The 15,500-nt window shown below is 42.3% G+C and overlaps 1 protein-coding gene across 1 annotated transcript; it reads right to left on the bottom strand.

Moving 5' to 3' along the window:
• Positions 1-2,613: 2,613 nt before the first annotated feature.
• Positions 2,614-13,204, bottom strand: zfyve28 (zinc finger, FYVE domain containing 28). The gene is made up of 13 exons (XM_083908563.1): positions 13,084-13,204; positions 9,866-10,003; positions 9,511-9,713; positions 9,260-9,349; positions 8,252-8,341; positions 8,059-8,160; positions 6,441-7,982; positions 6,072-6,167; positions 5,400-5,557; positions 4,857-4,967; positions 4,031-4,135; positions 3,798-3,901; positions 2,614-3,032 (listed from the first exon to the last, which is right to left on the bottom strand). Exons 2-13 carry the CDS (start codon positions 9,971-9,973, stop codon positions 2,901-2,903), a joined length of 2,841 nt encoding a protein of 946 aa, XP_083764689.1. The 5' UTR covers positions 9,974-10,003; positions 13,084-13,204; the 3' UTR covers positions 2,614-2,900.
• Positions 13,205-15,500: the final 2,296 nt, after the last annotated feature.

Below are 15,500 nucleotides of genomic sequence, written 5' to 3' on the forward strand. Positions count from 1 at the left end.
TTAAACAATGGACGGACAAATGGTCAGTATCACACAAAATACACAATATATTCACTGTTTTTACTCCGAGGTCCAGACATGCAACTTTAAGCCTTAAAAAGTAGGGGAAAATACTGTTTTTCTTCACTAAAAATCACATTTCTCTCTCAGGTGTACCTAATATAATGGCTCGGGAGCATAAACACAAAGTAAGGTCCACGGATGGCCAAGCTTTGTGACTAACGGGACTGCCTTTTGTCAACTAGAGGGCGCTATCTGCACCCTTTTTGGACTATACTGCCCCTACCTTGTTTGTTTGTTTGTTTGTCTTGCCATATATTATAACTATTAAATGTGTTTTTTTAAGTATTTAAATGAAGTGTAACTCCTGTATGGTTATAATCCCCACATCACATACTCAACCCCCCCGCATTAATTATCAAAACTGACTTTAAAATTAATTAATTGCTCCTGAAGTCACATTTGAAATACATGTTATATATAGTAAAACATATATATAATATACATATATATGAACGTAAACTGAAGACAGCGTACCACATCATATGCACGTGCTGCCACCTAGTGGACCGCAGGTAGGCTGCTGTGAAAAATGAAATCACAGCAATTTCTCAATACATCCTTACTAGAAACTTTTTTCTTTCTTTCTTTTTTTAAATGTACAGCAGCACAATTATGAGTGAAGATGCCTTTTTTTCCTTAAAGGAATTGGTGATTTGCACACTTGTAAAATTTAAACTTCTGCCAAATCCAAACAAGTGGACCTATAAGGCGGTCCAGGTTCTCTGGTGTCATTCCACGGTCCTAAAATATGCAATATAGGGATTAGGTAAATTGGACACTGAATTGACACTCACATTCCCACCCACTATGTACTGGTTCTTCAAACTTTAGAAAGTCATGACATTAACAGTTTTTTCTGGGTGAGTAAGACTCTCTAACCCCCTCTGAGTAAAAAAAAACCAAAACATTGCAGTGACTTTTAAACAATATGGAAATGTTGAATGTAGCAGTGCGTCACTCCGGCTCCCACACAAAACTCAGAAAACTCAGTTCAGCAGAGTGTTGCTCATCAGAGTGTGGCCCACGCCACCGACTCAGGTCTGAAAAAACAGTTACAGTTCTCATATTTACAGTAAATATTCAAGAATATACTCAAGTGTTTGGAAACAAATACCAACTAGTTTTTAGAAATCAACTATGCAAACTACAAATATGTCAAGCAGTACTGCTGTAAAAGCACATACAATCATTTGTTTTTGTTGTTTTTTTTAATCAGGAAAAAGTAATTTATTTCAATATACATTGCATTTAAAACTATATAACATTATTTGTTTGATGAATATTTTTACACAGCTCTGCTCATGGACATGTACTGGAATTTTACAAAATAAGACCAAGCTCTGAAATAAAAATAATAATAATAATAATAATAGGATATCCTGCCCCTTGTGATAATGATTCCATGTTTTCTTCTTCTTTTTCCTCACAAAAGCAATCATAGCATACATTGTTTTTGTTCTTTATAAAAGAAGTGATTTTGCACGTTCTTCGGTGAAAACAAGCTTTTATCCAACAGTAGTTTCTGATGATGTACTGCCTGAGAAGCCTGCTTTAAGTCAGAGCAGAATGGACGTAACGTGATACAAACAGTGACGCTGCTCCGTCTCAAGACCATTCACATGAAACAAGTGTAATATGTTGAGAGCATGGAAGATACTTTGTTTTTCAATGCAATGGAAGCAGATTGAAGAGCAAAAAGGAAGTCCGATGTAAATGTCGTCAGTCTGGGAACCAAACGTCTGTTTCAGACCAACAATAGAAAATAATAATTTAGTGTAAACAAAAATCGGCACAGCTTTTCTCTTCAGGAATGGCCTGAAAACTACAATTTAAAAGAGAAAACAACTTCTTAAGAGTGCAGAGCCACTGCAGTTAGGTGTTATATTGCACTATAAATAAGTGTGAGGAAGGGAAAACCATCAGGGCAATATGGTAAAAATGTCTGAAGGCCGGCCCCTGAGAAGGACTACGATTCAAAGCGTGTTGCTCGCATCGAGGTGATTACAGCACTGCATGCAGAGAGGTCAACTCTCCACTAGGGGGCCTTCAAGACCTGATAGTGATGACAAAGGAATCCCTTTTATCCATCGGGTGTGCAGCAGAGTCCAAAGGAAAAACTAAACATGCCATGGTGCAACTGTAAATGCAACGGGCACAGCCCATTAGCGCCAAAAGCTGAACAGTCAGTCCTGTTGGAATCTAGACCCCGTTTTTCAAAGTGGTACAGAATTACACATTCATTGACATTAAAACATGAAGGATTCCCAATATAAAAGCATCTGTTTTCAGTGGTTGCTTCACTGGGCCTGAAAATTGGCTTCAAATTCCCAATCTGTAGCTGTTACCAGAATGATCCTTATTTACATGGTTATCATGACTTACATTCTTTTAAGGAGTAATCCGAGTCCCAAGGGAGCTCTGGCACAAATGTAGGAAGCTCGCTAAAGCATAAGAAAATATGTCACAAGTCCTTTAATTTACACCTAAAGCAACAAAAAAAAAAGTAGTTTGTTCCCATTTTGTGAACAAAATCTACAGAACACTCCTTGCACAATGCCAAAATATGTTATTGCCCATTCATTCCCTTTCTTTTTCTTTTTTTTTGCAACCCTCTAATCACACAGGCATTTGTGAATGATTTGTGTTAGCTGGGCACAAAAATCATCCCTGTGGTTCCCACTGAGGCGCCGGTATCGCTCACAAGCGGCTCCAGTCATCACTCTGAAGCCTTCCTTATCAGGAGTAATGAAGACCAGAGTAGTGTGGCATTTACTTTATCTGTTGCATATGATCTTGTCATGCCGGACGGAGAGAGCTTTCTGTCATATAAAATAGGGTCAGATGCCGGCCTTGTCGCTATAGAAGGGCGTGACATGGAACATGTAGCAGTGTGTGCAAACCCGGACGGGCTTCACCTGGCCGTATCGGGGCAGCGGTGCAGAGTGGGAGGAGCAGCGAGAGCAGAAGATCTGAAATGAAGTATACAATGTCTTTATTCACCATGTGTAAGTGTAGAGTTGTCTGTTTCAGCAACAACTACTGCAAACTGGACTTCCTCAGACAGGAGGAGAGCAAGATTATTATCATTAACGAAATAACGGAAACCAAAACTGAACATTTTCGTTGACTGAAATAAAAATGTGTCTTTCGTCATGTTGGCTATTTGATTTTTTACCTTTCACACCAACTGCAACCAACCCCAGCAGTATAATGCACAGTTACTTGCAGACCAGGGTTTCTCAGTGAGAAACACTGTTGTAGACTGTTTGATTCAGAGATGGTTGTTCATCTGTTCCAATACATTTTTAAAATGGCATATGTTGCTGGGTTTTTATGACACAATACTTATTATGACCTTTTTGCATAATGTACCTGGCAAATACTCCATATTACAAAAAAACGCATAAAAACTAAGAAAAAAAACAATAAAAACCAGCAAACCCGCTTTAAAAACTAATTTAAACCGTCAAACACAGAGAAACAAACCTGCTTCTATCAGCAGGGCAAAATAAGTGGGTTAAACACATTATTGCTACACTCAAGTGTGTGGTAAGTTTTTGCATAATGTACCTGGCAAATACTCCATATTACAAAAAAATGCATTAAACTAAGAAAAAAAACAATAAAAACCAGCAAACCCGCTTTAAAAACTAATTTAAACAAATTTTAAAAACAAAAAGTAAAAACTAAATAAAAATCAAAACTATTATAACCTCTGAGGAGAGCAATCATACCTTTCCACAGCTCCTACAGTGATGCTTCCTGCGGATAACAGTGAACGGTGCCTTGCAGGCAATGCAGGAGCTGCAGGCTTCATCAGGGACCCAGTCAGGAGGGTCTACATGGAGCCAAACGAGAAACCGTCAAACACAGAGAAGCAAACTTGCTTCTATCAGCAGGGCAAAATAAGTGGGTTACACACATTATTGCTACACTCAAGTGTGTGGTAGGTTGCAGGTTAGCTGACCTTCAAACTGGCCCTCACGTGCCTTGGCTGCCAGCTCTGAAGAAGAAATGGTCTCCTGACAGAGAGCGCAATCCTCCAGCACGGCACTGCGCAGAACAGGACCTGCTGGACACCACAGGACAAGAAACACAAGTGGTGAGTCAATAAATTATACTTAATGTGAAATCATCTAATTAAAGCAGAATTGGGTGAATTGTTCACTTTTACTACATCAGATTGTTTTTTTGTTTTTTTTTTAGCAATTTCACTGAATGAATTTTGAGTGGGGTCACACTTTCCCGACCCCCTCATGAGACAATTTCCTATTTTGAGAGAACAGGCATGTAAATTAATGAGGCAGCATCTGGGTCAATGAGAAGCACTCGACCATGGATCCATTACTTCAGTTGAACCGACACTCACCGGTGTCTTTATAAAAAGGTACACTTGTTCTGCTGCAATGCAAATATATTATTCATGTGTAGGCATGTAGACATGATCAAGAATGAATTCAAACCGAGTATTGAAATGGAAAAAAAGGTGATTTTACAGACATAAGCGATGAAAGTATACCCAGCACATGGCAGTGGTTAAAGTGGTGGGAACTAAAATAACCATAATGACCTTTATAATACAATAACTGTTTTACAGCCCAGGTATGCAGAAGACATTTTGCATCAGCAGAGCACATCAGGTGCCACTCCCTCCATTTTATTAGGTGTCCTTTGTGCCTTAAATAAAGTGGCACACAATAAAGTATATCACATCCCGTTGTGCCCACTTCTGTATCATAATAAAATGAATAATATATAATGTAAAGACAACGCGTCTTATGCATGTCCTTTACCTTTCTTCTCGTCTTCTCCCTCCTCACATTTGGTTGCCATGACTTCAAAAAGAGTCTTGAGAATGCTGCGAAGGTCACTGGCATAGTTGGTCTGCAGCTGATCAGCGACACCTGCAGACACACAATGTGAAATCAAGTGAGACAATAGAGTCAGAAAGAGAGAGAGGGAATGAGTGTTACAAAAGCCATATTCGAACAGGATAAGTTTTAGGTGAGGTGGTGAAGGTAAAGTAATTATTACCAGTGCTTCTCAGTGATTTTAGTGCCGTCTGAATGCCCAGGGAATATCAACCCCATGTGAATAGACATTATGTGCGTAAATATTACGGTCAACTTCCATGTACAAGTAGTTTTCCGTGGATTTTCAAGCATGGATTGAGCTGCTGTTGATGTGTGAGTTATTTACCACAATTGTGGTAGTTTTACTGAGATTTCTTATCCCGTGTAAATTGGTCATTAATAATACAGACCTGTGGCAAAATTACATGACTCCACCTCTCCATGTATGACTTTTCCTGTCAGAGAGAGAGGGATATGCTTTACCTGATATACAAACGAAGAGACGGTGGATGAGGTCACTGCTGCTGTGGAAGCGTGATCGGATCTTGTTCCTGGCGGCCAACTTGGCACCTTCAAGAGCCAGCTGGACCTCTTGCTGGTCCAGGTCTTCTGACGAGCTGGGAGTCAGGCTGCTCACGGGGCTAGAGGAAGTGAGAAAAACAGTGATTTCATCTTTACCAAATATACACCCACGACTTAACACACTGAATATATTCATTTGTGGGATCCCAGCTGACGTAGGGCGAAAAGCGCGATACACGCTGGACAGGTCATATACACTGAATTTTTCGATTTTACCTAAATAAAATGACAAATGGATGAAGAACATGGTGTGAAGACAGTGATAGAAAACAAATACTCCGTTTCCTAAATATTCAATTCACTGAGCAGCAAATGCTTAATACAGTCTGAGAGGATAGATAATATTTTATCTACAGCTTCAACTGGAGCTCATTAGAAAATAAGTGACTGAATGCTGAATCTGAACAAATACTGGAATAACAAGCTGAAAACAAATGGAACCATTTTTTTAAATTATTATTATTTTTTCAAATCTTCCACATTAAGTCTATTATTTTGTCTTTTTGTAATTACCCACCACCAGAGTGTGAGCAGGACAAACATATGACACTGTTTTATTAAGAGAGGATTTACCTGGGCGTATAAGCACTGCTCGACAGACTACATGTGGTGACCGACACACTTTCACAGTCACTAGCTGACACAGAGCTGAGGGGAGAGTTCTGAAAACTACAAAAAACAACAACACCCAAATAAACGATGAAAATGGCAAAATAAAAAATAAAATAAAAACAATAAATGTATCTAATTAAGGCAACTGAAGGCAGCAAGAATTGAGAAACATTAAAACATGAAAGCAAACACAATCATTTAAAAAATTGTGATGAAATGTGGTAAATATATAATTTTTATGTTGATGTATGGAGCTAATACATCAGAAAGTAAATATGATGAGAGAAAAATCTGTTCAAATTAACTGCAAATAAAGAAATACAAGCACACCTGGAGCTCCTCCTGCTGTCCCCTTTGGTGTCCTTCTCTTTACTTCCTGTCTTGTCTTTATCCGTCTCCTTATCCCTCTGCCGGAGTCCACTGGCCTGCTGCCTCTTGTCAGTCCTCAGCTGGTGGTTGCATGGGGATTGTTCATCTCTGCTCGAGCTACAGTCGTGTGCAGCATGCCCAGGCCCGGGAGCCAACACCAGGCACTTCTCGTAGAACTGGGAGTTAAAATCCTCTTCCAGAGGATCTGCAGGGCTGCAGGAGGACGGGGGAGTCACCTGGGCGAGCTCGCCCTTACTGTGAGGCTCGTGACCTCGCAGGGGCAATCGGCAAGCAGAGGACTGGATGACGGTGCTGGAGGGGGCTGCTGCCTTGGAGTGTTTGTCCAACCCCAGGCCGAGTCCCAAGCCCAGTCCAGTGGTCTCAGTGGTTAGCACGTCGTCATGGCCGTCCTCGCAGCTCCCGCAACAGACACACGAGTTAAGAAGGCAGTGAGTGGCCACCAGGGGGCTACAGGTCTCAATGTCAGAGGGAGCGGGCCGTGGCAGCAACAGCTTGTCCACGGCCAACTCCGTCAAGCTCGGGGAGCCCGGGTTGAAGATGACTGTCGCAGACAGCTTCATGCCGCCCATACGATGGCCGGTGACCTCTGCAGTCTCAGAAGCCGTGCCCTCCAAACCCATCTCCCACCCGTTAGTGTAAGGCAGAGGCTCGGAGCCTGGACCGGTGGTGCATGGCGGGAGCTTTGCGTGATGACAAAGCACGTTCTGGCCACGCGGCTGAGGACATGGCTGCTCTGACGGGGTCTCAGTGTACCAGCCATTCCTGACAGAGTCTGGCCGTGGTCCCTGCTTCCGTTGCACAATAGGAGCAGACTCTGGTGCTTTAAAAGGCGATGCGACGCAACTACATGCCTCTCTTGAGATGCTGGTGATGTTGTCTCCTGCTGCTTCCAAGTCCTCCATGAAGAAAACCCTGTCCTCCTCCTCTACATTGACACGTGTCCTTCCGCGGCCCACCAGAAGCCTGCGGGGAGACGCATCAGTGCTGGACGCCCCACTGGAGCCTCCAGCCTCTCCTCTTTTGGGAGTGCGAGCTGGGGACTGACCCTGACTGGGAGGCGACAGCAGAGTGGACATCTCATCGCCTACGAGGTACACCATCATGTTGAGCTGCTCCAGTTCCTCCTCATCGTACTGCATGGAACAGGCCAGCTCAGCCTCCTCTGCCTCCTCACACAGTAGGCCATGCTCCTGCTCCTCCTCTCCCTTTTCAGTCTCCACCTCCTCCCAGCCCTTTCCCACTTCCGTCAGCTCCTCCTCCTGGCTGGGACACACATACAGAGCCAGATGCTCCTGCTCCACCTCGCTCTCCCCCTTGGAAGTGTCATTACCGTGACTGCAGGATGACTGGTTTTCTTGGACTGGTGCTGGTGCACCGTTTGTCGCCAGCCCCTGGCCTGTGGACAACTCCAAGTCCTGAGAGATACAAAGGTTCCTCTCTAGCGTCACCAGCTCCTCTTCAGTCAACGTCTGCAGCAGATCTCTGTAAAGGCATCACAATGGAGCTTAAACTTAATGCAAAAAAAAGAAAAGAATAATTTTGTGAAGTTGTACTGTACCTGATTTTCTTTAATAAAGTGCGAAAAGGTCGGAAGAGCTCAGACATGTCCTCTGATTTTCGGTGTAGGTTGAGAGGCCCCTCTGAATACACAACCAGCCCACTAAAAATATGTTTAAAATTCTGTGAGCGGGTGGAAAAGAGTCGAAAACAAAGAAAGAGGCAGAAGAATAGAGAGGATGGGCAACACTTACCACACAATGGCTAGTCTGGGAATTGTAAACATTAGTGCAGGTTCATAGTCATCGATCATGTCCTGCGTGAGGTAGCCCAGTTTTAGGGCCCTGAGACAACAGACAGAAAAAGACACATGATGAAAAAAGACAAGACATTATCTCTGCATATAGTCTCTGGTTGAATGAAATGTATACACTACCGTTCAAAGGTTTAGGGTCATGAACAGAAAATATAGTCAAGACATTGACATAATTACAAATAATGATTTTTATTCAAAATAATAATTTTGCCCTTTCATCAAAGAACCAGCAAAACTGTTTTCAGCTGTTCTAACATCATTGAACAAGGGTTTTCTAATCATCCAATAGCCTTCTAACGTGATTAGCAAACACAATGTACTATTAAAAAGCGGTAGAGATAGTTGCTGGAAATGGACCTCTATACACCTATGTAGTGCTGCAACTAACGATTATTTATTTTAGTAATAAAAAAATGTATTAAAAAATTAATCAGTCAATTATTTTATGATTAATCTGTCAATTATTTTATGATTAATCGTTTGGTCCATAAAATGTCAGAAAACGTTGATCAGTGTTTGTCAAACCTGGAAACGACGATGTTCTCGTAAGTCTTGTTTTGTCCACAAACCAATAATGATTCAGTTTAAATGATTTCTTTGTTATGTGGAGCAAAGGAACGAAGAAAATATTCACATTTAACAAGCTAAAACGATCAGAAATCTTGTTTTAATAGAGGAAAAAGCTTCAAACCGATTAATCGATTATCAAAGTAGTTGATTCATCGATTAATAATTTCAGCTATGAGCCTATGTACATATTCCATTAAAAAACAGACGTTTGCAGCTAAAATAGTCGTTTACCACATTAACAATGTATAGAGTGTATTTCTGATTCATTTAATGTTATATTCATTGAAAAAACAAGCGCTTTTCCTTGAAAAAATAAGGACATTTCTAAGTGACCCCAAACTTTTGAACGGTAGTGTATATGTTTCCGTCTACTCACCTCTCCACTGTCTCACAGAAGAGCACAATCACCTCCTGCTGTATATAGTATTCTTTGGGAGACTTCACAGGCACCATGGCTGACACATAACTGGCAAAGGAAGAGCAGGAAGAGGAATATAATGACAATTGCAGCATCTTTCGTTGGCTTTTTTTCTTGCAAACTGTGCACCAAAAATAATTGAGAGAGTGATAAATGTGGTTTCATCTTGTTGATACGATTGCCATTAAACGCCCCGCTCCTTCGTTTACCTGAGCTCAAACTCAGCGAAAAGGCTGTCAAAATGTCGCAATGCGTCTTTCATGCGGTCTGTGTACAAGTTGAGGTCTCTCAGGGCCTGGTCTCTGGTGATGTTCCGAACCTCCTCCAGGCTGCGAGTGAGATCCTTAGCCAGAGGTCTCATAGCGATGCTCTCGATCTCCCTGTTCATGATGATGGAGCCGGCAGCCAAACACTGCACACACACACGATATATGCATGATACGTTTTCACACAGACGATTAAACAGCGGAAACACCACAGTTTTAAAAGTGTACATCTATGCATGTGTAAGACTTGTGTGTTCATTTGTTTTCCTTCACACTGACGCTGGAGGGAATACACTACCTCGGCCCCAAACCACAGCTGCCCCGCCAGGTTGTCATGACGAATCTCCTCTGGGAACTTGACACAGAAGTCTCTGTTGGCCCGGTCGTTGGCGATACATTCATCCATGATCTGATTGATGATGTTCAACACACTGTCCTGCAGATGAGCACGAGAGTGTCAGAAAAAGAAAATGAGCAAACGAGTCAGAGGGGTAAGAAATCTGTTTCAAAAAAGCAGTTTTCAAGTTTAATTTTTAACTGACATTGTTTAATAATGCGCATTTTAAGTAATTGCACTGCAGAATTTAAAGACCACGGATCAGAAGCAGAATGAAAATTATTGGACAAGTACATTAGACAATTGTGGGCCTCAATAAAAATATAAAACTAAAGCGCATAATTCCAGCAGTGAAAATGCAGCGTCACACACAGCAAGAGCTGAGGAAGACTTATGTGCTGCTGGCATGTACAGCAGCCATAACAATGACTTACAATGAGCCTTTCACTCAACCATAGCCGCACTGTGCACTGTAATCTTGTCAGGCACAGCACTGCGTCTTTCTCTGCTCACCCCGAGGAGAAAGATTAAAAAGCTTTGAGAGGCAGAGCTTAACCACAGAGTCCTTTATGGCTGTGTGCTGTGTGCATGCGTCTCGGTCCAGTTTGATCACCGCCCCCCTGTCTGTGAGCGTCTCCCGGTAGGGGAGACCAGTGATAACCTTTAGTACGGCCCGTTCCAATCATCCAGGGATAGTAGCTGAGGTGTGATGCTCATGTCTGTCAAAAGACCGACATTCTCTCGCTCTTTTCACCGTCTATCCATGACCCTTTACCTTGTTCTGTCTCCTGTGTATACCATCTGTCTCTATCTCTGTCCATCTCAAGCACATATGCTTGCCTCACTGTAACAAAGGCAATGCCACCACACAGAGGCCCATGATAGCTGCGTGACACGTTCAAGTGCACTTGCCTTCTATTCTTGGGGCCTCAAGGCTCCGCGATACAATGCTGCTCAATTCGTTCTCCAAAATTCTAAGTACCAAGAGTTTGCTTTAATACTTTCTTACAGCAGCTCATGCAGTGATGAATCGGAGACTGAGATAAAGCACATTCTTGTCATATCAAGTGTCCAGGTTTTCCTCGATGCCTTAACATGACAACATGACAATGTTGAAAAGATTATTTAAAATAAAACAGAGTATAGGGCCACACGGTGACTCTTGCCTTTGCAGCAAGAAGACCCGGATATGCGACAGGTCGGAAACAAGGGCCTATGTGTGCATGGGTTCTCCGGTTTCCTCCCACAGTCCAAAAACATGCAAAATGGGGATTAGGTAAATTGAACACTGGTGTGAGAGTGAGAGTGGATGGTTGTTTGTCTCTATTATGTGGCCCTGTGATGGACTGGCGAACTGTCCCCCACCTATTGCCCTATGTCCGCTGAGATTGGCACAGCACCCCCGCGACCCTCATGTGGAGGATAAAGCGGTAGAAAAACAGGGTATATACTAAAAAAGGGAGCAAACGAATAATTAGAGAAAGAAAGCGCGGCGGTAAAAATGGTGACAGATTTACAGAGACAAGTATCGAGGAAAAAGAGACAGAACAGTCGGGGATTGAGCAATGACCTTATTAAGTGGCTCTCCCCTGAGTGCTATAGCAGTGGGGGTGGCTAAGACACAACGGGCCAAATGACCACCTCCAGCTCTCACAGCACGATGCAGCAAGGCAGCCATCGCTCATGTGCAGCGTCACCTTTAAAGCTCCTATCCTCCCCTGACCTCATACGAATATATAAAACTATAATTTGTGTCACTATATGTCATAATTTACTGCATGTACCCACCATAAGATTCTCAATTTGTGTTTCATTCAATAGTTATGTCTGTGACATGCTTTGGTCAAAATACTTTTAAGGATGAAGCACCATAGCAGTTAAATCACCCTGCCAAAACAGCCCTGTTAAGAACGCTCGGAATCGAGTGCCTGTCTCTTTAAATGCAAATGAGACACAGGAAACTAGTAAATCCAGGACACGTAAATCCTCTGAGGCTGGAAGCTTGTGTAGAACTCTGTGCTGCACTGTGCAGCCAAGAATAGAACACTTTGCTGACTCTTCTGGATACTATTGCCCTCACCTGCACTCTGGCATTTTATTTTAGGGAAAAAGCAGAGCTCCGTGAGACAACAATTCCAGGAATTTGCATATTGTGATGTCACAATGAGCACGGACGTGAACATTGCATGTTTTATCTCTTGTACTTAGACTGAGGCGGACCACAAAAACATGAGTGAGTCATCTTTTTTCACACTCTGCCTACTCATAGGGCCTCCAGAGTCCTAAATATAAGTATTAAAATGATTAAAAAGTTGATTTTACATGATATGTCTCCTTTAAATAAATTCTTGTTCAAAAGTATGAACTACTTCAACAGTTAAAACACCTCTGTCTTAAGAAGCAGCTCTCATATAATGACCTACATGACACATGACCCCTCATTATCAGTGCGTGCGTGTGTGTGTGTGTCCATGTGCTGCTTCAAAACAAAGTCCACTAATCTCACCTTATCAAGGGAACTGTTTGACACAAGAACCAGGCCAAACAATGTCTGGTAAAGCAATAGTCGTAATCACCGCGCTTGCATCCGACATGGTGGCAATGATAAGAGCGGTGTCTTTCTTCAGATTTCAGTCATAAAAGAAAGGTCAGCCCAGGTGACTGTGTGAAATGAAAACGAAAACATAATGGGGTCTCTATGACCCTATGGTCTATATTATGACCTAACCACGCCCACAGTGACAGTGCGATAAGAGAGAAAGAAGCAAGGCCACCAAGTGGAACTCAAGTGGAGCTGCATGGTGCAGGAAACAGCAGCAACTGTGATTTGCCCCATCAGACAGCACTTGCTTTTCGGATGAGCAGCTAAAATCGTGATCGGGAAGAAAATATGTCTGTGTAAACATCCAAGTTTAAAGCAGTGCTTGGTGTTTTCAGCTGCTGCTGCCGCATCATGAAGCTTCTTCCACCTCGCCTGCTCGGTCGTGACATAAAACTCTTTACTCTGTATGCAGCATAGGAATGTCACCACAGACATAAAACATGCTATACAGCGGGAGTCGTGTGGTACGAAGAGTATTGCGTGAACTCATTTGACAAAGGTTTGAGGATATTCACAGACAGCTTTTAAGCCTTGTACGGATGATAACTTTAAACACGTTCATTTCTACCCAACTGACCTGACATGATCGGAACTGGTTGACCAGCAGGGTGCATCTCTGAGGGTCCTTCCTGCCGTCGAGGCTGTCCAGTTCAGTGGCCACCTGGTTCAGCTCTTCATCAGCGTAGTAGAACTGGGCCAGGAGCTGAGGGTCCGTCCTCTACACAGAAACAAGGAAGCACACGGGTGTTGTTTTTTTTACATTGAGGAACAACACAATAGTAAGAATGCAGAGACAAAGATTTGTAGAGGGTGTAACACAATATCAAAGCAAAAATCTGCTTAACTCTAGTCAAAGTACAGGCCAAGCCAGGATAACTCATTGCTCACTGCAGTGTTATCAGACAATGACTGGGACAAAATCTAATTATTTTGAGTTTTATTTGACTGTAAATGCTGTAGCATCTTATGTGGTGAAAAAAAAGAAGCATTTATGAAATCTGGTAACAACACAAATATCTCTTTTCATCAGGCCATCAGGCCAACTGGTCTTTGTGTGTGTGTGTGTTGTATTTGTAGCTGAGTGTGAGGGAAGTTCAGGGTCAAGAATGAACAGCTGTAAGACCAAAGACTGCACAGCTTGATGCTCAAAGTTTTGGACAAGTCAACACATGAATTTACGGATTTTGCTCAACCAAGCCTCCCAGTTAAAACAGCACTGTGTCACTACAGCACTATGGTGTTACGAGGTGTATTGCATGGTGTCATCTGCTGCTTCAGTGACATGAACCCTCAGCTCAGGCAAATAGACACTAAGGCAGACAGTGTCAACGCAAGGCAACAGAGCTGAAACACACGGGCAACATACTGAAAATCATCAAGTTAGGGCATTTTAAGGGCAAATAAACAAAAGATTCAACTCCAACCTGAGAAGTGGAGTTAACAGAGGTTAATACAAGGCGATAGCTCCCCAGAAGAGTGGGTGTAATTAGAAAGTCTGACCCTGGTGGAGGATTTGTGTCATTATCTCACACCGTGCTCCCCTCAGCACAGCAAATCACCGCACTGCTGATTGAAGCACGTGTAGCCACAACACACAAGTTAGCGTAAATGTAAACAGAATAGTTCATCATCTGAATTGCTGCTTTCGACCAGCGCAGATTTTATAGAATAATCAAGAAACAAATTTGAAATCAAGACACTAACGTCGTCCTGAGAAGGGTTCTTGTTATCAAAATGTTAACGGTTCTGAAAAAATGTCTACCACAGGCCAATATGCATCAGCAACAACAAACCACAAGGACCCAATGACGGTACAGGAGATTATATAGGGGCAGCGTGACTGTGCAGACTGGAGGACGAGGTAAATTACACTGATAAACTGACTCATTCTGCTGCAGGGCATCTAATGTCTGAAAGTGCATTTCACGAAGTCAAATATTTCTGTTTGTATTTACCGAAAAAAAACCTCTCACGGGACCTTTTTCCCTCAAGTTTTCACGTGCTTCCTGTTGTGTGAAGATTTCCCAGTCGGCCCTCGCCTTCTCTCTCCGAATATAATACACGGTGCCGTCGCCTCACTCTCCCTCTCATTAATAATGTAACAAACTGCGAGGAGACAACGCAGAGACAAAACCGAGGATAGTTGTCGCATGATTTCTGTGAGCTGGGGAAAAAACTACTCTCAATGTCGAAGGTTGTTTGTAGGACGAAGCATATCGCACTTAAAATGTAATTTCGTCGGGTGATAATTGCTGATATGGTCCTTTAAAGGTGTGATATGTTGGTCTTCTGCCCACAGCTAAATCAAAGCTACAGCTGGGTGATTCACAGCAACCCTGGGCAGCCTTTTTCATTCTCTAGACAGAACAGATACATCCTGATAAATCATAAAACCATAACTTTTGCCGCTTTTCCACTACATGGCAGTGGAAACTTCTCAGTCTGGATCTCACAGAGAAAAGTCAGTGATATTGCTGCTACTAAACTAATCGGCAACTATTTTGATTTAAGATTTAAGATTCCCTTATTAATCAATGGCACTTCAGCTGCGAATTCAGCTTCGGGGTTCAAACCGGCTACCCTCCGGTCTCAAGCTTGAAGCCCTAACCACTAGGCCACAGCTGCCGCAGTTTGATAACCGATTATTCAGTTTCAACCTTTTTTTCATTATTAAAACAAGATTTCTGGTTGTTTTAGCTTCTTAAATGTGGATATTTTCGTTGTTTCTTTGTTCCACATAACAAATAAATTATTAAAACTGAATCATGTTCGAGAACATCGTAATTTCCAGGTTTGACAAACACTGAACAACGTTTTTTTTTTTTTTTTCTGACATTTAAGGCACCAAATGATTAATCTAGAAAATAATCGACAGATTAATCGATTACGAAAAATAATGGTTAGTTGCAGCTCTAGTCTTGTTTACGGGATACATTACATAGAGCAATGCACAAAAATCCAGGCACCACAGGTAAATCAGGCTACACAGAAGCT

The sequence above is a fragment of the Microchirus variegatus genome (assembly GCF_963457635.1).
Source record: "Microchirus variegatus genome assembly, chromosome: 2".
NCBI classification, from domain to species: Eukaryota; Metazoa; Chordata; class Actinopteri; order Pleuronectiformes; family Soleidae; genus Microchirus; species Microchirus variegatus.

What these genes read in the sequence shown, in the direction of transcription:
- zfyve28 (XM_083908563.1), bottom strand. Translation starts at nt 9,973, where the DNA reads ATGGATGAATGTATCGCCAACGACCGGGCCAACAGAGACTTCTGTGTC. An exon ending in CCCAGACTAGCCATTGTGTG is followed by an intron (nt 8,161 to 8,251) that starts GTAAGTGTTGCC and finishes ACATATTTTTAG; the next exon opens with TGGGCTGGTTGTGTATTCAG. An exon ending in GACAGCAGGAGGAGCTCCAG is followed by an intron (nt 6,168 to 6,440) that starts GTGTGCTTGTAT and finishes TGTTTTTTGTAG; the next exon opens with TTTTCAGAACTCTCCCCTCA.